The following is a 26,410-nucleotide window of genomic DNA, read 5'->3' on the forward strand; positions in this document are numbered from 1 at the left end:
TGCGAGCTCTCAGCAGCCCTGCGTAAAAGACATGCTCACAAAACACACACATCTTGACTTGCCCCTCTCCAACATGATGCCCTAGAGTCCCTAAATGCAAGTGGAAAGTCTCAGATGCGTGCACAATCCTATGCATGTTTACTCAGAAGCAAGTCCCATCCTGGTCCTTACTGGGTTAGTATTCCTCTTATCACTGTGGGAATCAGGGTACAGAATTTGCTGCCATTATAGGGATTCACTCAGGGCCAGTGCCAGTGCCACAGGCAAGTCTCATTTCCTCACAGTGCCCATTTTTAATGCCAAGACGTGTGACTGAATTAATTCATGCACATGAACATTTGCCTATTGTTTTTCCTGAGGGACATGCAGCAAGCAGTGATTGGCTGAGACAAACTATGAAGGAAAACCTCAAGACGTCATGGCACATTTAAGGCCAATTGCTTGTAGCATAGGCTTTCATGGGTGACAGCCTATTCCATCAGGTGCATGAAGTTGCTGTAAAAGAAAGCAAGCAAGCAAGCAAGCAAAGGCTGGAGACAACAAAGGATAAACCAAGCTGACAAGGTGAGAACCCAAGATAATAGAAATTCAAGGAACTTCACGTTGATAGCTAGAATATGAAATAAGAATGACAACAAATATTACTTTTACCAAGAGCATCAAAACATGAATTTTAAACCTTTGCTGTAACATAAAATGGCAGCCAAGTGTTGTGTTTTGTTGATTTAGTTCAATTTGATCCCTTCTCAAGGGCTCAGTGAAGATAACAACTGAAAAGAAAATGAAAATACGTTTGCTTAATCCTGGCTCGTGAAATACCTGCCCAGAAAAAAGTGTCACATCTTGGCTGGAAATAATGCCAGCTCAGACCTTGCCTCTAAGGAGGAGGGAGTTCCATAGTTGTTGGGAAGCCACTAAGAACATACTCTGCCAGAATGCACAGGTGTTGCCATCTCTGCTCCAAATGGCTCTGATGGGAAGGGCAGCTTACAAGGTGTGTTTCGGCACAAACTGTACTTACTGTACTGCACCCCCCCGGCTACACTACTGCATTATGTGATGCTCGAACTTCTGAAACATTATCATCACTGACTTTATTGTTGTTAGTCATCGTTTGTTTCTTCTATTTTACCACACAACTTTTTCCTTATGATACTAGGCATTTAAGGTGATTTGGGGGTGAACTTGGAGTAGCTTTGTAATAAGATAAAATTTTTCCCATTGAAATTCATTTACTAATTGTACTCATCTGAATTTTCTCTATAAGAGCCGTTTTCAAGAACGAATTAGGTATGCATAAAGAGGGAAGAACATACTATCTTATTATACCATAGTTCTGTTGCACAGGTTAAATACTTATTAACAAAGGTATGATTTTCAGCTTCTTATCTTCTCTCTTATCTTCTTCTCTTCTCTTTATAGAAACCCCCATAAGTTGCTCCAATGTGTTGCCCAGTGAGATATCTGCAAGATCCAGCCTTTTTCATTTCCCTTCTGCCTAGCTGCAGAAAAGCACATAGCATCACAACTTGAAAACAAAGATAGGCCCTGACAGAAGAACATTTCAAAAATCACGGTCTCTCCAAGACAAGAAGAGGGAAGGGGAAGGAGGAGGAGCTGACATCTGAGCCATTTAACTTTGGACAATTTAATTTCACTTTCACCTAACTGCTGAGAAGCACATAGCTTCACAACTTCAGAGTAAAGGACATTTCAAGAGCCCAGTGGTCTCCAAGAAGGCTGAGGAAGGAGGAGGAGCTAGTGCTGAGAAAAAGGGAAGTTTAGGGAATTTCCTGAGGCATTTCCAGCAAACTCTTGACCAGACAGCAAAGGAGAGAGAAAGCAAGAGCTGGCAGAGGTAGGCCAAGGTTAAGTCTGGAAGATCCTAGAAGTGCTTGTGCTCACTACACTGAGGGCTGCTGTGATGACTTGGGTGTTAAAATGCAGGTTGTACAAAATAGATATAAATGGACGGGGAGATTTAAAGCAGAGAAGTAGTGGATAGGAGGGAGATACTGAACAGTTCCGCTGCTGCTCTTGATTTATATAACTTCCCTACCCATCTGCTTCTCTCTGGCTTTTAGTCTAGAACTGGGAGAAGGGGCTTGTGAGCAAAGAGTAACAGTGGAGGAAAGGGTTTCCACTACCCCTTCTTGCATCCTTCCTGTGAATTGCCCCCATCCCCACTTTTTACAAACTCAGTTGCAGCAAGCACCCCTCACTGGTCAGAGAGGGGAGCAACCATACAATCAAAGACAGTCAGCCCCTCTATGTTTCTGTAGTGTGCCTGCCTGCCTGCCACCCTCCCCCCCCCCACCCGTTTGTCTGGGATTTTGTCAGACTGGCACAGTGAATGTTTTAAAAAATAGTTGATATAACTTTTGAGGTGGGGGAGCTTGATGACTTATGCGCTCAGGGCAAGCCTGTGCAAGAAGAGCTTCCTGTGGAGCTTAGTCACTGCTTTAATGCTCAGCTGAAACTTGGAAATGCAAAGAGCATTCTCAGGAGAGGACAGAACAGCCCCCTGCAACATTTCACAGGTGCAAATTAAAGCAGTTGTGTGCTTGTAACACCCCTTTGCTTAGTCCTGGAACTGGACTCAGGCACTTGGCTACAGACTCTTTACTGCCTGCTGTATGTTACACTGACCACAATACAGGACAGGTTAGGAGTGAGTATGAGCTTAGGTGGCAGTAACCAAAGCAAGGAGCACTGCAACTACTGCTGGCAAGGCACTAGGAGGGTCTTGGATCATAGCATGGGGATACAAAGCATGTCCAGGGGTTTCAGATAAGGGAAATAATTGGGACAAGAGGTACAGACATAGCTCAGGCGGCCAAAGGACTTGCAGCAACTCTGCATGGACACTTTGATTACAAATTGTCCAGAGGACAGGCCTCTCCTGCAAAACTGAAACTGTGCCTCATTTCACTCACATGACTTCTTTCTTCCTGAGCTTTCTGGGCCTGCCTCTTGGGTTCAAACCAGTTTGTGTCATTGACCCTTGCAGGTTTGCTTCTTTTTGCTTGTAAATAGCATGGGTGGGGAGCACAAATCTGGACTGAACCTACTATGGGAAGAGAGATGGACTTTAGTTCTACTCCCACTGTAGTTCTGATGGGAGAACATTCTCCCAAATGTTTCTTCGGCATTTGCCAGCACCTCCTGTCTCTATGATAGTGCTGGCAGGTGGGGCATGGAAGGTGGATTTGAGGTAGCTGCTGCTGCTTCTGATTCTGCTTTTGGAAAGGTACCCTTGGAAAAGGCTTTCAGTGGGCATCTGCCAGGATGGGCTTCAACCCCAGAACCTGTATATATTACCAGGGCTCAATATTGAAATACATGGAGAAGGGAATTATTTGGAGCAGGGGTAGGATATCAGCAGTGCTGCTGCTATTGCCCTTGTCCCTCACCTCCCTGTTCCTCCAACCCCTGCCCACTCCCTGTGCTGATTTACTGGTACCAGGACTCCCATGGAGGCCTCATCATGTGGGTGCAGCTACTCACCACTTGCAGTGGTGACCAGTCTGCACTCTATGGTGCTGTTTGTGACAGCCATGTTCCATTTATATCACATGTTCTGGCAGCCCAAATAAAAGTGGGTCATAACTACTCTGCCCCAAATTGTGGGAACTGTAGTTTCCTGATGGTGTGGAGAATTCTTATTTACCCTTTATGGAACAACAGCTTCTAGGCTTCTGTGGTTGGGCGCCATGGTGCTTCAACAGTTATGAAGCTGGTTGACATTGTAACATACGCATTCCTGGTGGGCAGGCTGGGAGATTTGGGAGACTGCAAGCTGCCTGTTGCCCAACAGATGTTGCAGCAGCCTGAATTACCCCTTTCAGCCACATTCTCCTTCACTCATTGCGTCTTTCCCTCCTTTGCAGTTATGGAGATTGTGGAAACTGTTCTGAACATCGCACAAGCCATCTATAATAAATGCAATCAGATAAAGTGTTGTGAAATGCAGCGCCAACGCCTTATCTCCCGCATCCAGATCCTGCTTCTGCCCATTGAGACACTCCAGAAGGAGTCCACAAAGCCGCTGTCCCCCAGGTTGAAAGTCCTGCTGCAGAGAGTGCTGCAGATTCTGGAAAAGGCAGAGGCAGGGCTTGTGAAGTACAGCCAGTGTCCTTATGTGAAAAAGTTTCTGAAAGCAGGCAATATGCAAGAGGAACTGGCAACTACGCACGAGCACCTTAGCGATGCTGTTCAAGGGATTTTCCTGCAGATGCAGGTGGAGCAAACCATCCAGGCACGATGTTCAAGTGAGATTCTGTGCCACGTCAACCAAGATCTCGAAGCAGACAGGATCGCCTGGGAGGAGAGGCTCAAAAGTACTTCTGTGTTTTCTACAACTCTCTTTTCCATCATTGGGTTGAGAATAGAGGGTGGAGGTAGGAAATCGGCCAGGGTGCACTGAAGAAGGATGGTGGCAGCAAGTCCCCCTGCAGGTGAGGCTTAGGAGAGGGCCCATGGCTGGGAGGTAAGACAACAATGCATGTTGGGAAACTGAAGGGAAGATGAGAGGGAGCACAGATCAGCCCCTGTAACTCAAGGCTACTGATAGTAAATTTTTCAACTGACAGAGACTTTGCTGAAAGTTTTTTGCAGACTGCAGTTGTAGGAGACAAAGCAGGGACCAACCCTCATTCTGTCTGCCTTAATAAAGCAATAGCAATCTTTCATAGATTCAGCTATGCTACAAGATATCAGCACAGTGAACAGTCATACTTGTCTTACAACTTTAGGCTGCAATCCTAACCACACTTTCCTGAGAGTAAGCCCCATTGAACAAAATAGGACTTACTTCTGAGTAGACCTGGTTAGGATTGTGCCCTTAGTTAAAGACACACAAGTGTCTGTCATACATCTGACCTTTTTGGTTGTTTTTTTTAAACTGTGGCCAGTTTGCAGTTTTCCTGCTTGCTGATAACTGTAGCCGCCTCTACAATCTGCTCATGTGCAAATCATGATACATGTGATCTTGCGTATTCTGACCTACATATACTACATATGTAGGAATATATGTACCTATTGCATGCTATAAAGCTACAGAGTTCCATTTTCTATCCTTAACTTTCCCTTTCTCCACATCATGACTTCCACACACCCAAAAGAATATTGTATGGCACCTTTCATGTGCACAAAGCTGTATAGGCTAATGGTCCTTTCCTCTTGGGTACTACCACCACCAGAACTAGCATTCTGGCAGTGCCTACTGTGTTGCAAACGCTAGCCCAGCAGTGTGCAGGGCCACGCACTTCCGGGCCACCCCTCAGATGGTAGGGAGGACCTTGTGCCTGGTGCAAGCAAAGATGAGCCTTGCTGACACTAGTAAGTTGGCGGGGTGGACGGAACATTGGTGACCCAGGGACATGTCAGAAGTGGGAGGGTGTGGCACCAGCATAAGTGAGTTGTGCCATTCTATTCCCTCCGGATCCAGCTGACACAGCCCTGTGTCTCTTCAGACTTGTGCCAGGTAAAGAGTTAGCACAGGTCCTTAGGAGATCCATTCATGATTGAGGGTCTTCTGGAAGGGTAAAGGAAAATATTTTCCCTTGCCCCCACAAGACTCCCCCATGATAACATGCAGCACAGCCTGTTTTGGCATGGCTGTATGCTATGAGACAGGGAAACTGGTTGGGCTGAAAGTGAAGCAAAAGACCTGCCCCAAAGAGATTGAATTTTTTAAAATGCAAAATTAGTGCTCTGAAATGCATGTTTTAAACATGAGTGTGTGATGGGTATTTGCAGCAAAGATCCTATGGCTGGCTGTCTTTCCTTCCAGTGAGCATAAACATTGGAAAATTTGTCACATCTGTGTTTTTAACAGCTCTTGGGCTGCTGTTGGTTTATAATTTAAGCAAACCTCTGCCTGCCAGGCATGATTTCAAAGCATCCCTTGCCAATGCCAAAAGGGCAGAAGTATTATGAACAGAGATGAAGAGGGCCTCTGAGAACCTTCTGAACCTTCCTTGCTTTTTGCTGCTGCCCCTGACTCAGATAATCAATTACGATCAATGTTGCTAACCCTGAAGTGCTAAAGAGTTCAGGTCTAGGACTTGCAGTTCCTCTGTTATTGTGTACATGGTATGCAGGGGTACATGGAGTTCACCATGCAACAATATATGAGACTCAAGACTCATAGAGTGAGGGGGCCTTGCTGTAGTACCCCAGAATTCCTTATTCATGTCAACAATGTCAGGGAATAAGGTCCATTATCAGTGGCCAGCTACATGCCTCTGGGTAACTTAGAGGCTTCAAGAGGCAACAGTTTTCTCCTGTTCCCCGACTCCTGATATTCAGAGGTACACTGCACCTAAAAATGGAGATTCAAGATATGATCTTAACTCGCCTAGTAGCAATGAGTTCCAAGAGCTAATTATGTGGTGTGTGAAGCATACTCCTTCTTGCCTGATCCAGTTCCGGTCACTTTTGGTGTCATGAAAGTGGTTGAAACATTTTCCTCTCTCCAGTGACTCAGTAGGAAGAATGACCTTTATAATAGCCCCACCCTTGCCATCCAGTGCGCGAGAAAACCACTATCAAGAAAATCCCCCAAAAAGAGCCATTGTTCATCCTTGGCGATTTCAATGCTAGAGTTGGTGCTGATCACAGTTCGTGGCCCACTTGCTTAGGTCAGTTCGGCATTGGGAAGATGAACGAAAATGGCCAATGCCTGCTAGAGCTTTGCTGTCATCACGTTCTCTGCATCAGCAACACATTCTTCAACACGAAGCCCCAACATAGAGTCTCTTGGAGACACCCAAGATCAAAGTACTGGCACCAGCTTGACCTGATTCTCACCAGATGCTCCAGCCTTCCCAGCATCAAGATCACACGCAGTTATCAGGGTGCTGCCTGCGACACTGACCACTCCCTGGTGTGCAGCAGAGTGAAACTGCAAACTAAGTGACTGTATCACATGAAAAAGGAAGGAAGACCTCGCATTGACACCAGCAAGACCTGGGATCAGGGAAAAGTGGAACAATTTGCACGAGCGCTTGAGGAATCTCTTCCAGGCCTGGCAGATGCATCCAACAGATGGGAACATTTCAAGAATGCCATTTACAACACCGCCTTGTCCATATTCGGCAAGAAGACCAACAAGACAGCAGATTGGTTTGAAGCCCACTCTGAGGAGTTAACACCAGTCATTGAGGAAAAGAAGAGAGCTCTAGCAGCATACAAAGCCTGTCCCAATGAGCGCAACCTGCAGGTCCTCCAAGCTGTTTGCAGCAAAGTCCAGCAGACTGCCAGGAGATGTGCTAACGACTACTGGCTCCAACTCTGTTCCCAGATACAGATAGCAGCTGACATGGGCAACATCAAGGGGACATATGAAGGTATCAAGCTGGCCCTAGGTCCAACACAGAAGAAAACTGCCCCTCTGAAGTCTGCCACAGGTGAGGTCATCCAGGACCGGGTGCAGCAGATGGAACGCTGGGTGCAGCACTACTCTGAGCTGTATCCCTGAGAAAATGCAGTAACCAAGGAAGCACTGAACAACATTGAGTGCCTGCCTGTGTTGGAGAAGCTTGACAGTGAACCAACCCTAGCAGAACTTCACGTCGCCCTGGACTCCCTTGCCTCTGGCAAGGCAGAGAAAGACAGCATCCCTGGGAAAGACTCCCTGCTGAAGTCCTAAAGTGCTGTAAAGAGATCATCGTCACTGAGCTGCATGAAATCCTCTGCCTCTGCTGGAGAGAAGGTGGAGTACCACAGGACATGAGGGATGCAAACATCATCACACTGCGACAGAGGTGACTGCAATAACTACCATGGCATCTCTCTCCTTAGCATTGCAGGAAAGCTGTTTGCCTGAGCTGCACTGAAGAGGCTCCAGGTACTTACAGGGAGCATCTTATCTAGAATCGCAGTGTGGATTCCGAGCCAACAGGTCCACCACTGATATGGTATTCTCCCTTAGACAGCTGCAGGAGAAATGCAGGGAACAACAACAGCCACTCTTTATAGCCTTCATAGATCTCACGAAGGCTTTCGACCTGGTTAGCAGGGACGGCCAAGATTCTCCCCAAGATCGGATGTCCACCCAGGCCCCTCAGCATCATCAGGTCTTTCCACAAGGACATGAAGGGCACTGTAGTCTTTGATGGCTCCACATCAGACCCTTTTGACATCCGAAGCGGAGTGAAGCAGAGCTGTGTTCTCGCGCCGACCTTGTTTGGGATTTTCTTCACTGTCCTGCTGAAGCAGGCCTTTGGAACTGCAACAGAAGGCATCTGTCTCTGGACCAGATCAGACAGAAAGCTCTTCAACCTCTCCAGACTGAGAGCAAAGTCCAAAGTCCAGCTGAAATGTCTTCATGACTTCCTCTTTGCTGACGATGCAGCTGTCACCACCCATTCTGCCAAAGATCTCCAGCAGCTCATGAACTGTTTTAGCAACACCTGTCAAGACTTTGGACTGACAATCAGCCTGAAGAAAACACAGGTCATGGTTCAGGATGTGGACTCACCTCCCTGCATTACAATCTCTGCACATGAACTGGAGGTTGTCCATGACTTTGTGTACCTCGGCTCAACAATCTCCGACACTCTTTCTTTGCATTGGCAAAGCAGCTACCACATTTTCCAGACTCGCAAAGAGAGTCTGGTCCAACAAGAAGCTGACAGAACATACCAAGATCCAGGTCCACAGAGCTTGTGTCTTGAGTACACTTCTGTACTGCAGCGAGTCATGGACTCTTCACACACAACAGGAGAAGAAGCTGAACGCTTTCCACATATGCTGCCTCTGACACATCCTCAGTATCACCTGGTAGGACAAAGTTCCAAACAACACAGTCCTGGAACGAGCTGGAATCCCCAACATGTATACACTGCTGAAACTGAGACACCTTTGTTGGCTTGGTCATGTTGTGAGAATGGGTGATGGTCAGATCCCAAAGGGTCTCCTCTACAGAGAACTTGTGCAGGGAAAGCGCCCTACGGGTAGACCTGCTAATTGGGTAAGAGGCACTTTTTCAAGTGGGTGCTCCTTTTTTTAGCAGGGGGAGAGTAACTGGCCCACCTCACCCCAGCACTGTCTGTTCTAGTGGCTGTCTGCTGGTATTCATTTGCATCTTTTTAGATTGTGAGCCCTTTTGGGACAGGGAGCCATTTAGTTATTTGATTTTTCTCTGTAAACCGCTTTGTGAACTTTTAGTTGAAAAGCGGTATATAAATACTGTTAATTATTAATAATTAATAATAGACCACAGCTGCACTACAAGGATATCTGCAAGAGGGATCTGAAAGCCTTAGGAATGAACCTCAACAGATGGGAAAACTTGACCACTGAGCATTCTGCTTGGAGGCAGGCTGTGCAGCATGGCCTTTCCCAGTTTGAAGAAACACTTTGCCAACAGACTGAGGCAAAGAGGCAAAGAAGGAAGGCCCATAACCAGGGAGACAGACCATGGACACACTACACTTGCTCCCATTGTGGAAGGGATTGTCACTCCCGAATCAGCCTTTTCAGCCACATTAGACACTGTGCCAGAATCACCATTCAGAGCGTGATACCATAGTCTTTCAAGACTGAAGGTTGCCAACAACCGTTGCCATCCCTTTTCTAAACTCAAAGCCCCCAAACACTTTTCCCTTTGTCTATAGGTGGTTGTTTCAACCTGGAGGTGATCAAATTCACCTGATGGCCTCCAATCAGCCACCAGTCAGGATCTTGTGAACAGTCTCTTGGGCACTCAGTGTACAACAGATTCCAACACTGTTAAGGTTGAAGGAATCTTGGGTGTGTCCCAGTGTAGAGCAGGGTGCACAAAAACCAGCAGACACAGCAGAGTCTTTGAATTTGCTGTTGTATATCTGAGCAAGGAGTTGCACACACAGAGTAGTCAAAAAACAGTCCAGGTCATACACATTGAGTATAACAGTCCAGCATTACCTTATCCAAGTCAGTATCCACAAAACACAGTCAGTCAGTCAGTCAGTCCAAGGTCATTTACAGCATACACATAGTTATCCAATTGTCAAACTCTCAGGCGGCAGTTTCACAGTTTACACCTACTGCACTGGTGAAGCTGCAGACCGAGGTTTAAGTAGTCTGAGCACCCAATCAGAGTCTGCTCAGTTAACTAGGGTGTGGCAGGCACAGGTGCAGTGTAATTTTGCTGACTCCGATGCCTGCAACTTTTCTTGAACCAACTTGTTAGCTTTGGCTTTGCCTGAGTAGAGAGCTTACAAACACAACTGTCTTTTCTCCTTCTTTCTCACCCACAGAAGCCAAAGAAATTGATAGCAACTCTGAAAAAATCCTTGAAGGGAGAGAAAAAAGTAAGTGTTCTTTCTTGCTCTATTTCTTCCATCTTAAACGTGTTTAACTCAGTAGGGAAGGAAAAGCTGAGGTGTCTGTTGTAGATTTCATACTGCTTCACATACTCCAGGGCTCTGCTCTAATACTGAACACAGACTTTTGGAGTAAGCTGAGCCCTGATACAGCTGAAGACCTGATTGTATTTACTGTGGCAGTAGGTAATCTTCCTGCCTTTCAAGCTGGCTGCAGTCCCTGCTTTTTCAGGGGGCACAGGCACACGACTCTTACTGTACTGTACATTTGCTATTTAAAACATTTGTATCCTGGCTTTCCCCTTCCCACAAAGGAGTTGTGTGAGGCGGCTCACAATATGTTTATTTATAATGTATGCTCTGTGTTTCAGTCAAAATGATATTCAAGACAGTTTATAGTAATAATAGAAAATAATTCTAGAACCCCCTAGTTCTCTAGCTGATGATGACTTCAGTTGCTTCTCCGGGCAACTGGCAGTTGGAGCAGTTATTTTTTATCTAGGGAATCAGGTGCCCTCAGACCTCCTATGTTGTCCAGAGGTGGGCCCAGACCTGCTTTGCTAACATTGCCACAGTAGACATTGCATGCATAGTGGCAGCTAGTGACTGGGAGTTCTCTTTCTCCTCCTCTTTAGCTGTGATTCCATGGCCCTACTTCTTTCTGACTCACTTCCTTTTCCTTCATTTTCAAACTAGAGGAGAAGGTCGAGAGAAAAATACTTGACAAGGAAATCACTGAGATAGACAAGAGCCTGCTCACCATGACAACCTGCCTGATGGAGTCAGAGAAATTTGTTCTTCACAAAGGAGAGTACCACAAGTTCCCTGTAGCCATCAAGGTCTTCAAAAACTCTCCAACCACTAACTCAGGGTGAGTGGCATGGCTTCGGCAAGGTCCCATGAAAGACATAGAAGGACTGGTTAGTCACACACACTCACCCTGGATAAAGTCATCACTACTTCTGGGGCCCTTCTTCTTCCCCCTCTTTCATAAGTATCTGGTGATGGGGAAAGAGGTCTCCTTTCCAATTTCCTCTGCACTTCCAAATGTTGAGTCTGGAGACTCTCCTTCCCCCAGGTGGACTCAGAGCAGAGCCTCCAAGTAACACTGAAATAAGGAAAGGCTGCTAATTCTAGCCAGCTTGCTTTGCTGTGGGCAGGAGGTTGACTCTCCCACCTCCTTTGTTGTTGATTGTCTCCAAATCATTGTTCTTACTGACACATTGAATAACACACATAATAATTACTGACACGCATTGAACAACACAAAAGTGAGAGATGAACAATAACCTAAGGAAGTATTGCAGAGATGTTTAGATAAACTGATAGGCTTCCCTTTGTGCCCTTTATAATAAAATCAGGCACTGTATAGTAATTAATTGCAGCTGAAAGAGATTCATATTGCACAGATACACTCAAAAGATATCTAACTGATAACAAATTGGGTCATTTGAGGCTGCTGCCACACAGCAACTATAGCAGTAGATACCTCAAGGACAGGTAGGCCAGTGTGGGGTGGTAGTTTGTGGGTGGGGCAGAGAGGGAGAAGGCAGGGGGAGTAATGGGTTGAAAAGAGGGAGGAACCAGGGGTGTTTCAAGGATGGGAGGGGGTGGAACTAGCTGTAGAAACTTTCACCAGATCATGTCCCCCATTTTTCAATCCAACATGCCCCTGGCTCTCCTCAGACATATGCCAACAAAATGCCTAGCATAGGTCTGAGGAGACCCATAGACAATCAGGCAACCTACCACCAGTAAGCAAGTGAAAATTATTTTCATGTATCTCCTTGCAGGTTGTCCAATTGCCCCTCCCCACCACAGCATGCAGCACACACCCCCAGTGGCATCACTAGGATTTGTGCGGAGGCCTGCGCATCACCCCATACAGTGGGCAGGGCAACGCCCCAGGTGGTGGGCGTGGTGATGTACCATCGCCCCGTCCCCACTGGTTTTTTGGCCCCACTGTACCTTTTGTTAGAACACAAATATTCCAATGTGGTTTGTTTCATGGCATTCTGCATGAAATTACGCATTGATTGATATATAACATGATGGTCTTATTTCTCCAAATTCTGATGTTAGTGATTTTGAAAACTTGTAGAGTCTCACACACCCATTTCAACTTACTAACACCTTGCTGCAGCAGTTCTCAAACTTTTAGCACTGGGACCCACTTTTTAGAATGACAATCTGTCCAGGACCCATTGGAAGTGATGTCATGGCCAGAAGTGACATCGTCAAGCAAATTAAAATAAATAATTATAAATAATTAAATTAAAATAAAAGAAATAACTAAAAAGGGGGAGCTAGTCCCACCACGTGAATCTACTCTGAAGTAAGTCCTATTGTGGTCAATGGGGCTTACTCTCAGGAAAGTGTGGGTAGAATTGCAGCCTGTGAGCTCAAGCCTATGCATGTCTACTCTGAAGTAAGTCCCATAGTGGTCAATGGGGCTTGTTCTCAGGAAAGTGTGGGTAGGATTGCAGCCTGTGAGCTCAAGCCTATGCATGTCTACTCAGAAGTAAGTCCCATAGAGGTCCATGGAGCTTACTTTGTAGTCTGCCTGCAATAACAACCCCCCAAAAAGAATCAGTAAGATTTCCAGCCCTCCCCAGTGCTCAGTTTAAAGTTCTTCTATTTCAGGCATATCAAGATAAAGAATCACCTGGCTTTGCAACTGCAAAATAGAAAACATTCCCCTTACCAGTTCAAGCCTCTTTTTTGTCCTTTTTAGTGGACAAAAGGGGGGGGGCTGCCTTCTGGAGCATTTGTTGCACTCCAGCTCCATCGGATCGGGACCATTCTGTTGTCCTCACATTCCCCTTTGCCTGGCCTGACCACCAGCCAAGGCATATCTGCCTACTCGTGAGTAAACGCGACTGTGAGGCTGCTTTGCTTTCCATAGGGTTCAATAGACTCGTAGCTGGGAGGGGGGACCTCCTTCTCTGGTGTTTTTGGGGACTGCATTCATTGGATCAGGACCATTCTGACGTTCTTGGAGTCCTCTCAGCCTGCCCTTTCCAATGGACTTTGGCAAGTACACCTACTCGCAAGTAAACGCGAGATGTGGCTCACTTTCACTTTCCATAGGGCTCCATGCATTTCCCCCCCCCCAGTTTTTTGGCCATAACTTCTGAATGAAAGGAGCTATTTTGCTCTGGTTTTTTGCATTGCACTCCTCTGGGAATCCCGCATCCAATGGTGTATGGCATGATGGGGTAGCTCCTAATGCTGCGATTTTAGCAGATCACCCCCTCGGGCATGTCACCCTGCACCCCTGCACACCCCACCACACCCAAACCCCACCCACACCACTGCACACCCCATTAGAGTAACTGCATGCTATAACATGGCAGGGGGTGGGTTTGGGCTGTAAGTCTGGTAGGCTGTTCAGGTGGATCCACCAATGTACAGGCCAAGAGTAACTGCAATGTACAGGAGCAAATATCCTCCTCAGTTCATGCGTACAGACATGCACAGCCCAAGCATCCAGCCACTGTCCCTGCAAATCTTGACCTCAGTCCCACCTTGGAAGGCCAACTGCCCCTGTTCCCTGCTACCCTAAATTGGTGGAAGGATCTAGCAGAGGGGTTTGAGTCTTATGCCAGAGACTTACTTTTAAGCTGTGTCCCACAGAAAGGTGAGGGACCTCTTCTGGAAGGAGATCAAAGCCATGAAGAAGTTTGAGTCTCCCCGCATCCTTCGTTTGTATGGCATCTGCATAGATGAGAGTGGTAAGATTCGTGCTTTGTACGGGTGTTTCAGAGAGGAGTGTTTGTGGGTTTCCTTCCTCCTAGTCCCAAGGTTCTTGGTCTTGTCTATAGAGAACCTGGACACACTCTCTCTCTCTCTCTCTCTCTCTCTCTCTCTCTCTCTCTCTCTCTCTCTCTCTGGAGAAAAGGGCTGTTCTTGCATGAGTAGATGAATTTGCAAGCAACAAGATCCTGGGGTGCGAAATTTGACTTACGTGCACCCTCCCAGCACTAGCCAAAAGAACCTCTGTAGGGATTTCTGCCAGGAAATCCCTGGACAAGAGCAAGCCTGACCTAGAAGCTTCCATACAGACCAGGATTCTCACCTGACCTGCTCTTTCTTTGCCTCTGTGGCTTCTGTCCTGCCCCAAAGCCCCCTGATGAGGCCAAACCCTTTCTTTGCAACTATCAGTCAGACGTAAAGAGGAAGTCTGATTTTCCATCCATCTCATGGGTATGGAAAGGATCCACTTCTGGATTTAGCTGCATTGCCAAGATCTGTTCAAGGTTCCCCACCATGGCTGAGGGATGCAGGAAGAAGCACTCCCTAACAGAGAGTGCTACTTGCAACTCTTTCCTCCCTCATCTCCAGAAACACAGACCATGGCACTCTCCCCCAACACCACCTGCATATGTCCACTGCTATTCTCTGTGTGTCCCTTTCTCTTTCCCACTGGGACCTTTGTTCTTTACTTTTTGTCCCACAGCCCAGCTTCTCAAAAGACTGAGGATGGGAAATTGAATGCGAGCAAGTGGAGAGTGGTGGGCTAGAGAACCTGAAGAGCCCACCACTCTCCTCTTCTCTACGTTTCCTTCTGTTCTATTCAGGGACAGAGCCTTGTAGAACCAGGTCCTCAGGCAAGCATTTAGGGAGTGTCCTCTGTGCATGCATTTGGTTCGGCATCCCCCTCCATAACTGGCCACATCCCCCCACTGTACATGCTTAGTTTCCAGCTAGCCAGACAAGCAAATGATGGCACTTGCAAAGAATCCTTGGGAACAACCTGATTGACTGGAGAGCAGGGGAAGGAGGAAGAGCTTGTGTGAGAGTCCTGCCACTTCTTTCTGCGACACACTCTTCACTACTACCCACCATTAAGGGGTCCTTGGGGGTCAACCAAGTGGACCCTTAGCAGAGCATGGGTCAGGCCAATGCCCAAACTGACCAACTCCTGAGTCTGTCCCCTGCCTTTTGGAAGGCCAGGGAGTGAGAGGAAAGGAAAAGGAACAAAAGCAGTGGTAGGTCACACCACATTGGCACATCACCTTGTAAGATGGAGCATAAGGTGAAGGCAACTGGCAGAGGTGTGCAGGGCACCTTCTACCAATCCACTGCCTTTGCGTAACTTCCCCCAAGTCAGTGGACTTCCAACACTTCATTAATGGGACAGCTGTCAGCAAGGCTCAAAGACAAAGCTGGTGAAAGGAAAGGACAAGGAGCTGTATTCATTGAGCATCTTCTTTGCATCAGGACCAAGTCCCGTATACTCCATTGTCATGGAATACTGTGAGAAGGGCACCCTGAGGGATGTGCTGAAGGAGGAGCCTGGTTTATCCTGGAAGATTCGCCTGCAAATGGCACTTCATGCAGCGACTGGCCTGTACAGGTACACCAAGGGCGAAAGATGCTATACCTGTTTCTGCCTATGCAATCACCCTCTTTCTGATAGAGCCAATGGGTGGTTCAAAGAATTTAAATTGACACTTTCCCCCTCCTGCTTCAGGAAGTGGAGAGGAAACTGCTGGTTATAAGTTGTGATTGGCATTGCTTGGGGGTCAGGCTCAGTGTTCCTTATCTTTGAAATGGTTCTGTTACCATTGGTTGATTGGGACCAGGTTTTTGTGCACTTCCCCTGGTGCATTTTTAGGGTGTGATGTTAGAATCCCTCCTCTGTAGTATTTCAGGTATAGATTTGCTCTTATAAGGCTATGTCTCCTCCATGTATGGCTTGTAGAGTGCAGAGAGTGATTGTAAAGGGCTTCTCCTCCTCACCACCCCTCACAGCCATTTAGGGATAGGCTTTAGTTGGTTCTTAAAGAACCAGATCCTGCAAATGTTGTATATCCCACCTCTGCTCTGAGCAAATGTATGTTTTCCTGCTGCTGTTGGGCTTGAGCAGCTCCTGTGGTTTAGTGGAGGGATCTGGGAAACGTGAGGTGGAGACTGGCCGCTGGTGAAGATGAGTGGGTGCAGGTTTGGGGGCTTCAAAATGAACTTGGCCCCTCCCCACACACTTTGTTCCTGAAAAGACACACAGACAGCAGTATTAGCACTGCTTATAGCACTTATATAGCACTTATAGCACTTATATAAGGGAAGCGGGCACAGAAGTGGCAAAATGCCTTTCTTGAGTGGGTGCCAAACTTTGTCCCAGAGTCAGATTTCTGTATTGGAAAAAGGGGTCTACTGAACGAAATCATATGGCGGAAGACTGTTTCTTCATTTGTTCCCCACCAACTGCAGTTAATTTGCTCATAACAGTAAAGCAGGAGCAGAGGCAGTAAAAAGGTTTCAAAGAAATATAGTTCTCTTACAACTCATCAGCATGTACATCTCTGTGACAGCACAGGTCCTAGACGAAACGGGGAATCCTTAGAGCTATTCCCTTTGCATGGGTACCTGAGACCTCATGGCATGGTAAACTCCATGTAGCTATCCAGAGCTCATGGAGCAAGGTCTTGCACGCTTGGGAGATCAGGAGAGAGAGAGGGATGGAGGGAGCCAGGAAGAGACACATAGGTCAAAGAGGACAAGAGTCAAGGTCAGACAGGGAACTCCTGAGTCATCTGTGCTGCAGCCCATTGTCCAGCAGGTGGCACTGTACCTGCTTTCCAGCATTCTGAAAGAGAAATAAACTACATTTCACATGAATGCTCCCATCCGGAACATATTTTATTTGAAGGGTTCCCCTTCAATAGAGAACCCCTATTAAGATAACCTTAAATGCAAGTTACTGAAACAGCATAACAGCATATTCTTCCCTACCTCTATTTCCCTCTCCTTCCTCCATTACTTCCCATGTGTTTCTCTAGATCAGGGGTGTTCAAAGTTTTTGGCAGGAGGGCCACATCAGCTCTCTGACACTGTGCTGGGGGGCCGGGGGGGGAAGAATTAATTTACATTTAAATTTGAATAAATTTACATAAGTTTACATAAATGAATATATTAAAGATGAAACTTATATGAATGAATGAAGGTCTTGCAATAGCTCAATGCCTATAAAAGGCCTTACACAAAGCAAGGCTGGCCTTTCCTTTGCTGCCGCTGCTGCATCACAGATGTGAAAGAGCAAGCAGTGGAGGGAGCTCTCATCCCACAGCTCACACGAGAGGTCAAACAGTCGCCCTCACGCTGCGAGAAGTTGCGTTGGGCCATTGCGGGCTTCAACATATCTCCGGAGGGCCAGAGGCTCATTGGAGACTGGGGGCCCCCTGAGGACCTCATTGAGAGGCCTCAAGTGGCTCCTGGGCTGGGGTTTGGGCACCCCTCCTCTAGATTGTAAGCCCCTTGGGGCTTGGACATGGCCTCTCATTCTGTGTGAAGCACCTTGTGCACTGATCATGTACAACACCATCATCAACAGAGATTGCAATGAAGTTGACTTTCAAATTCTGTGCTTAGAATCATGTCAGCCACTGGCTTGGAAGGGACCCTATTAGCACTGTCAAGCTCCAAAGCTGTCTTCTGTACCCTAGTTTTGCTAACAGCAGAAAACTGACCCCATGGGGAACTATTTTTTATTTAGCTTGATTGAGAACATTCCAAGGAAGCACTCTGAGGTTGTGCAGTACCTTTCCATTCAGACCCCATCATGCAGAGGTCTGGCAGTGGGGTGAGCTTTTTCACAAGGAGGAAACTCCTGCCCTCTCGATGGTGCCAGCTATAATGTACAGTCTATGAATTGAATCCCAACTGCTTCATCCTATTCAACCCTCTCTCCCCTTACTTCAGCAGGCTGTCCTTTTGGGGCTGTCGCCCCCCCCTTTAAGTGTCTGGCATATTTAACCAATCAAACATTTATTTAGTATTTCAATATTTTTAATTTGGTTTATTTGTTTTCAAACACTTTAAAAACTGTTCCAAGAGCAGAGGAAATTGGTCTGGTGATTGACACTGTAGCCAGCAAATCAGTGCTGTGCACACAGCCTCACTTTACAAGGAGGGGAAGTGAATTTTGTGATTAATTATGTGAAAAAGGGATCGGCTTTGTGCCAATCCTGTTTTGGCCCAGAACTAGGAAACCTGATCCCCCCTCCCCCAAAACTGACCTGGGTGAAAAGGCTGTACATGTCCCTAAATGCTGGGGTGTGCATTTTTCCAGCTGACTACCTGCTGAAGCTGTGTTTCCTTGTGTACATACAGAAGTGTAATACAGGTCTTGGTTCTCATTGCCACAGGTTGCACCAGACGGAGAACAAGGCTCAGCTGCTTGTCTGCATCAACAGTACCAAGTTCTTTGTGGCCGAAGGCTACTATGTGAAGGTATGTATGTGTCCTTGCTGGCAAACATTTGGGTGTCTCTCCCAAAGATTTAGACTGGTTAAAAGGTCATGTCTGCTTTCAGGGAACTCTGGGAACTATAGTTCTGCAAGGGGGACTAGACAGGATTCTCAGCATCATCATCAGAATTCTTGGGATGGGGAATGGGAGAATGGTGTAAAACTGAAAGGGGCATGTAGTATCGGTATGCCTGGGAGACTCTTGTGTTTCCTAGAAAGGGGCTCTTAGCACTAGAGCAACTCCTTCTTGTGTGCATGTTACTCTAGGGGTCCTGGGCATGGCCCTGTCTACATGTAGCTCCTCTCTCCCAGGTTCATCTTGGGACTTATTGCAAAAGCTGTTTCCTGTGCTCAGTGCCCAGTGGAGTTGCACAGTGACAGCTCCAGCTTTTGGGAGGCTGTGGAGCAAAAGCCTTGTGAGGGCATCTCAACGGCCCACTCTCCTCATGCTCAGGAAAGGACTTGTACATGTGAGCTACCCTATCCTGCCTCCCCTATGGAGTCTGGCAGTGGATGAGCAGCAATCCTCCTTCACCCCACTGTAATAATTAGGGTGACAATGCGAAGGTGGACCCGTGCCCTCTGCTGTCACCTGCTTCCCATTGCCTCCTGGGAAGCCTCTCCACTGGGTTCTGGGCCCCTGGCTGGTTCATTAGATGGGGGTGGGAAGCAGCACCAGTAGCACTGTAAATGGTGTTGGGGGATGAAGCCGGTGGTCTGCCACTCCCACTGCTCCTCTCAGTAGGCCAGCTGAGGGTCCAGAGGGGCAGCAGTGGGCCTTCCTCTTTCTCTCCCTGGTGCTATTTAAGAATTTCCAGATGTTCCAGCTTCTGCAGGGTTGGGGGATGGACATCTAGGAACTGTAAAATGGCTCTGGGGGGAAAGACAACAGTCTGTAACTGCCACTGCTCCCCCACAATTCTTCAGAAAGCATTCTCATGGACCCTAGCTCACGAGGTGGTGGTGGAGAGCAATGGCAGCTATGGACCCTAACTGCCTGAAGGGCGGCCGGGCCCTTGTCTGGTGGTCATGGGTCCCCCCCCAAGAGTCACCCCTGCTGTTGCATTAAACTGCAGCAATGGGGTACTGAAAATATATCAGGGGGAGAACAGGTCTTCTTCTAGGCTTCCCATGGATATGATGGCCCTTGCTTGGCTGGGTGGAACAGAAGGTTCTTCATGGTCCATCTGTGGGTTCTTCACTGCCTTTTCTCAAAGGGGTGTTGCCATGGGTTGCCAAATCATGGGTCATGTTGGGTTCTCAGCACTCCTCTTGCTCTTCCTTGCAAACAAACAGCTGTCAGGATTTGAACTGAGTCAGACGGAGTCTTCCATCAGACGAAAACACAAGGAGACAGCCCACAAAGAGGTCCCCGCTTCTGCCTACATCAGTCCTGAGAGCCTGGCATCTGTGAACCACCAGTACAATCTGCCAAGTGAAATATACAGGTGCATTTCCCTCTTTAGGCTGCTGCTGGAGAGTCCTCCTCTCAATGGAGTGGCCGCATGATGCACTATTGTTGGGTATTCAACCGACTATGAGAAAGTCCACCCAAGGCAGGACAGCAATAGCAAGGCAGCTCTGGACTGTACAGCATGACTACAGCAGAGTAACTACTTCTGCCACAGTGAAGGGGCAGGAACTCTATGTTTTCTTAAAGGCACTCTTCACATGAGCCCGACCACAACCACTAGGGTGAGTCCTGCTCAGATGAGGTTTTGGTGATACTGTTGGTAGTGGTGGACAATGTCTCTTTTCTCCAAAAAAAGGCCATGCCATATGCAGAAAGGAAGATGAAATGGAATTTCATTTGAAATGATGCTAGATGGCAGCCATCTTATAGGGCAGGCCTAGGCATGTCTATATAGAAGTAAGCCCAACTGAATTTAACGGAACTTACTCCTGTATAAGTAAACCTCCTAGGTCTGCAGCCTTAGAGCCAAATCCAATGTTACCTCCCCAACACCAATGCAGGCATGCAAACAGGATGGAAGCTACACCCCATGGGAGAGTTTCAAGTCCTGGACACCTCCTTGAGGTAAGGGGATATTTGTTCCCTTGCCCCAGGGCAAGCCTCTGCTGCCCCAATGGGTCTACTTGGATCTGCACCAACGATTTTGCCAGCACAAGTCCAAGTGGACCCGGGTTGGCAGATCAAGGTTAGGAAGGGGGGCAGGATATTGGCAGAGCTGCTGCTGCCAATAACGACCCCCTTTCCACTGTTGACACTCCATCCCTGCCCTAGTCCCCACCCCATTCCGCCCACTCCCTGCACCAATTTACTGGCACCAAGGTTCCCGCTGTGGCCACTGCTTCCTGGCTACCACCACTCACTGTTTGTGGTGACGGCCCAGCTATATGGCATGTGTATTGTGAAGGCTGTAAAGCATGCAGCATTGCTGGAACTTGCATTCCAGAGATTTAGCAGCAGGATAGGATTGGTGCAGCTGGATAGTGTTATTCCCCCCTCCCCCAACACACAACAAAAAAAAGATTTTTAAAAAATGATAAAGGGTGCTGGAAAAGGCTTTCAGGGTTCCATAACTGCATTCATCATGATACTGTGGCCCATCTTGAAGTGGATATGAAGAGCAAACTGTCAATGATGCATTGAGCCCAGCTTTAGCATGACCAGGTGAACTTTGGGGTGTTCCAGTTCTATGATGCAGCAACATTTCAGCCAGCAGGAGTGGCTGATGACAGGCAAGAAGCTCTCTAGCCACAACTTCTGGTCTTTTGGGAGACAAGCATATATCCTGTCATTTAACCACAGGCCACTCTGCTTCATTTCAGCTTCGGGATTGTGCTGTGGGAGATTGCAACTGGCAAGATGCCATTTGCAGGTGAGATACATTTTGTTTGTTCTCTTTGGTGGAGGATCAGCAGCACAGTCTGCAGATCCAGGAGAGCAACTGGGTTTAAAAAATCCTCTTGTACTCTTGGAGGCTGAGGGGAAATTGAGGCCCACCTTCCCTGAAGTTACTGTAAGATGCACAAAATAAGTGGAACACATTGGGGTGCCCTGGAGTGCTCAATCCTGTCTCAAACTCTCATGCACCCCTTCAGCAGAAGCAGGCTTGTTGCAAAATGCTGACACTTTCTAAAGGTTTCCAAGGTGGTCATCTTCTTTTATGTAGTGGGGGAGGCACTGGGTCTGCCTGGTATTACCTTGAAGGGGTCAGGTTCCCGGCCTCTACACATATACTGCCAGCATTTCCCTTTTATATTGGGAAGACCAAGGGAAAGGTATTTTAGAGGTAGGGTAGGGAAATACTTAAGCATTTTCTACAGTTTCTTGTACCCCAAGTACAGCTGCTTTGCCTCCTATAGTTGTGGGTATGGGAAACACATGTGCAGAGCTTAGGATACAGGGAGTTACAAGAGAAAGGTGGCAGGCAAGGCATCAGTTAAGTACACCCATGGTGTCGCTGCTTCTAGAATGAAAATTACCCCCACTGAAGCAACATTTCTGTAAGAAAGGGGTTGTCAGTGTTTGTCATGTGCATTTGTATCTCATGCCTACCTAGGCCCTAAGAGTAAGAAGCAGGGCTAAATCAAATGGCCTGCAAGACAGAGAGGGGTACACAATGGAAAACCACCCTGCCTCACATGCTTGTCCCTGTGCTTGCTGCCTTAGGATGCACTTCAGAGGAGATCTATGAGAAAGTTTGCAAGCAGCACTACCAGGAACCCCTGGGAGAAGACTGCCCTCCTGACCTTCAGGATATCATCATCCAATGTCGGGATCACGACCCTTCCATGCGCCCCACTGCTAAAGGTGCTACATGTCTGGAGTTTCATCTGGTGTTTCGTCATGGCAACAGTAGTTGAATCCAAGCCACTGTATTTCTCTTACCCTGACATCGGATCCAAGTCTGCTTGCTTGGACGTTGCATTTCAAAACAGAGGAAAGCATTGTCTGGCCTTGGACTTTCCAGGATCCAGTGCCTTCCCTGGGCTGCCTGGCAGCACTCCAGCTCATTGAGCAAGTTAGGGCTGGCAGAGTGTCCAGTAGGCACTGAGAAGGATAGCTTGCAGGCAACCAGGCAGTCACAAGATAGGAGGGCTGCTCACCATAAAAGGAGGTGGGGCATCTTTTGGGGCCTAATTAGGCCATCCAGGAATATATAAAGCCCAGGCTGAGTAGATGGCTAGTTCCTAGCAGGGACAGGTACTATCTGCTGACAGATGGATAGCCCTGCCTGAGAACTGACCAGTCTTTTGGTGTGGATAATCTTCCCTCTGAGGCTCGAACTTCCCTGGTGGGATAGGGCAGGACAAGCCCAAATAGAGCTTGGGCTGGGAGGCCCTGGGGCTGAGTGTTGCTCTCTTCCCCCCCAGCCCCCACCTTACAAGCATTAAGTGTCTTTCTATTTGGAATGTTCTGAAAGCTAATTTGTGTGTTCGTTTTGCAGATATTGTGGATGCTCTTTTGGCCATCACTTCCATGACAACTTTGGCTGGTTGACCACATGCGAAAGTACCTGGCCAGTCCTGGAGGGTGACAGCACCTTTTTCTCAGTCAAACTCAGAAGACTGCATATTCCCGTTGTCTGTTGGTCCACTTTGATTCCCCTGAACAACTTATTCCTCTGACCATTCTGCAGGCGGGTGGGCTCCTTTTTTTCTTATGCAGCCTGCAAGCCCTGTGCCCAGAGCAAATGGGGTTCTCTAGAGTGTCAGCTTAGTCCCCTGAACTGCACTCTTGTTTGGCATGCAAAATTGTGATTTGTGAATCTCAATGAATGAATTTAAAACGGGGGCAAGCAGAAGGGATGTTGGGATCCAGCAGTAACTCTCTGGGTTGTTTGCAGTTATCACTTTCAGTTTAATAGCAAAAACCCTTGCAAATCAAGCTCCTGAAAATGGTGGGGGAGGGGAGACCTAGATGGGATTTTGTTGCAAGGAATGTGAACTTAGTCTGGTACTGAAAACAAATTCATGGGCTGAGCATATATGCAGAGTCACCCTAGTCCTTCAGTGTATACCTGTCTCGCTGAACTACTGTCCTACTTGCATCAGACTCCAGTTGCTAGATCTTGGGGAGTCTAGTGAAAAAGCAGATCCCACAGACATGAAGTCTGCCCACCATGATTTAGAAAACTCATTTGCCAGGGACAGAGGGCAGCACAAATTGAAGGAGGAGAAAAAGCACCCAGCTAGTTATGCACTATTCCTATGAAACAAGCTGTCCTGGGACTGTTTAGAATTCAACTCAGTCAATTGCTGATATTGGCCAAGGCCAAACACCTTTTCTAGGTGATTTGTGTATGGTGGGCAAATTGAACAGCTTCCCCCCCCCCCCAAGTGCTTTGGTTACTGGGGTGTTCATTACTCTGGCACTCAAGGTGCAATGATGAGTGTTACCAGAACCATGTTTGGAATCTTTTTTTTTAATGAACACTGTAGTTAGGTCATTGCAATCAAGGACCAAAGCAAGATACATTTCTATGGACAAATGCCCATGAAATTGCTTTCTTTTGTTCATTTGCTTTTTATGGGGAAACTAGGTAGCCCTAATGACTAATTATTGTAACTGTTATATTTTTTTCTTTACTTGAACTCTCTGTTCTCCCTTGCTGTGCCTGGGATTGCATCCAGGATGCTTCTGTTGTGCCAGTTCTATTACTGGCTTCAAAACCCACCTTTTCATACTTTGGCTCCATTGTAGCCAAACCTAAGTACAGGCAACGGACATAATCAGTTTACATAGCCTTCCTTTGTTACCAAGGAGCTGTGGAGGGCATGATTAGTGAATGGCTCCCTCAGGAAGGTCAGGGGTAGCTTCCATCTTAAGAGGAAAAAAAAGCTAAAATAACAGAGCCATTGATAAAGAATCTTGGACTGGTTGCAGAAATAAGAGAAACCCATTTTAAAGAAGAGAGAAAGCTGCCTATAAAGGCTTCACATTGATTATAAGTGAATAATATCACTATATACATACACACTATATACATTTCACCTGTAATGCAATAAAATATTCTAGTTCCTGACATGTATATCTGCCCGCTTGACGCTGGTGGTTGCATATAAACGTGTATGTGGGAACTTCTGAGGTGAAGGAGAAAGAAAAACATGAACTGGAGGGAAAGCAGCAAAGTCAACAATTCAATAGAAAGCAGCCCTTCAAAGCTTGGCACGTTAGGTTCTGTGCAGTATTTGGAGATTCTGATTTGGCACAGCAACCCACACAGGAGTTATTTTGTCAGCACACACCTGACTGACCAAAATGCTCCGATATTAATTGGAATATGGGATGCTGCCTACCTGCAGCTCAGAAGGTAGGTATTTTTGTAATTGGGGGGGGGGAGAATAGCAGAAGGCATTATCATTTCAAACACTAAGGCTTTCAAAAACTATCAGTTCCTGTTTTGTTACTCTTGCCTTGCACATTGAAGATTCTACTAACTCACTGGGAGCCTAAAGTTCCACAAGACTACCATTTAAGGCAGCTATTAGTCCCTTGACCCCAACACTGGTGGTTAGTCAAGGTGTCACATCAGGAGTGGTGCCACAGAGATTGGAAACTGGTCAAGGCCCCATTCCTATCAAAAGGCCCACCTCATCAAGCCAACCCCTGAAAGTCTTAATACCAGGGACAATGTCCAATGTGCCATCAGTGATCAGGCAGGTGGTGCAGTGAAGGGTTCCCAACAACTTGGCATCAGCACTCAGCTCCAAGACCAGTATGGTCATAGTGATCCAAAGTTCCACCTGAATAAGAGACCAATCCTATGCATGTCTACTCAGAAGTAAATCCCATATAGTTAATGGACCTTATTCCCAGGTAAGTATGGATAGGATTGCAGCCCAAGGCAGGTGAAGAGCAGCAAAGGTAAAACAGTAGAACTAGGCAGTGGGACTATGCTGCCTACTAGCCAGTATAGCTGTGCTGAGGGAAACAAGCAGCTCCCCACTTCGCATTTGTCTTCCTAGACTGCAACAGAATAACACAATGTTTCTCAACCTGTGGGTCAGGACCCACTAGATGGGTTGCGAGCCGATTTCAGGTAGGTTCCCATTCATTTCAATGTGTATTTTGTTTTTAATATATTAGTCTTGATGCTACCATGATATGTGACCGCTTTTGGGGAAATGTGACAGATCTGTACTTTTAACAGGCTATTAAGTATATGCTTTAGATAACGAAGATAGTTGATATGGCTTCCTCCAGGGCAAGTGTGGCTAGGATTGCAGCCTTTGGGATGTGTGGGGAATTTTTAAAAAACAGATCAGCAACTGTTTCGGAGTGTTAGGAGGGTTCTTCTTTATTTTAAATAAAATTTTAAATTTATTGTAAACTTTCTACTTAATTGATTGGATTTTTCATATGGGGGTGTTAATTTTCCTGCTTGATGATGCTAATGTCTGGCCATGACATCACTTCTGGATTAATGACAGCACTTTTGGTGGGTCCCAACAAATTATCATTCTAAAAAGTGGGTCCCAGTAGTAAAAAGCTTGAGAACCACTGGAGTAACATCCCTTGGTGTTTTAATCAAGTAATCCCTTGGTGGATTAATTTTTTTTTGGGGGGGAGGGATTTTCCAATGAAGATTTTCCAGCAGCTGTCAGACTACTGAAGCTGCACAAGAGCTTCTGGTGAGTTAGAAACGTCCATAAGAAAAAGCAGGTCAGTAAATCATAGAAACAGCTTCTTTCAGCCTGAAGGGGGGGGGGGGAAACAAGCAGACAATCCCGTCTTCACGCAATGGGAACTATCATTCTACGCCCTGACCCGGTCTAGCTGCAGGAGGGGCGTGTGGCTAGGGGTCACTCCGCGCATGCGCGTTGGAACTCCGACCTTTGCCCACTTCTCCCGCCCTCCAGCCTCACAGGCTTCCC

General features: G+C 47.0%; 1 protein-coding gene across 1 annotated transcript; it reads left to right on the forward strand.

Moving 5' to 3' along the window:
• The first annotated feature begins 1,826 nt into the window (after positions 1-1,826).
• Positions 1,827-25,866, forward strand: MLKL (mixed lineage kinase domain like pseudokinase). The gene is made up of 11 exons (XM_066637354.1): positions 1,827-1,858; positions 3,891-4,340; positions 10,248-10,301; positions 11,010-11,184; positions 13,950-14,047; positions 15,537-15,672; positions 18,464-18,548; positions 19,862-20,013; positions 21,359-21,408; positions 22,203-22,343; positions 22,981-25,866. The coding sequence occupies exons 2-11, from the start codon at positions 3,893-3,895 to the stop codon at positions 23,031-23,033; spliced, it is 1,392 nt and encodes a 463-aa protein (XP_066493451.1). The 5' UTR covers positions 1,827-1,858; positions 3,891-3,892; the 3' UTR covers positions 23,034-25,866.
• The last annotated feature ends 544 nt before the right edge of the window (positions 25,867-26,410 follow it).

Source organism: Tiliqua scincoides, chromosome 9 (assembly GCF_035046505.1).
Source record: "Tiliqua scincoides isolate rTilSci1 chromosome 9, rTilSci1.hap2, whole genome shotgun sequence".
NCBI classification, from domain to species: Eukaryota; Metazoa; Chordata; class Lepidosauria; order Squamata; family Scincidae; genus Tiliqua; species Tiliqua scincoides.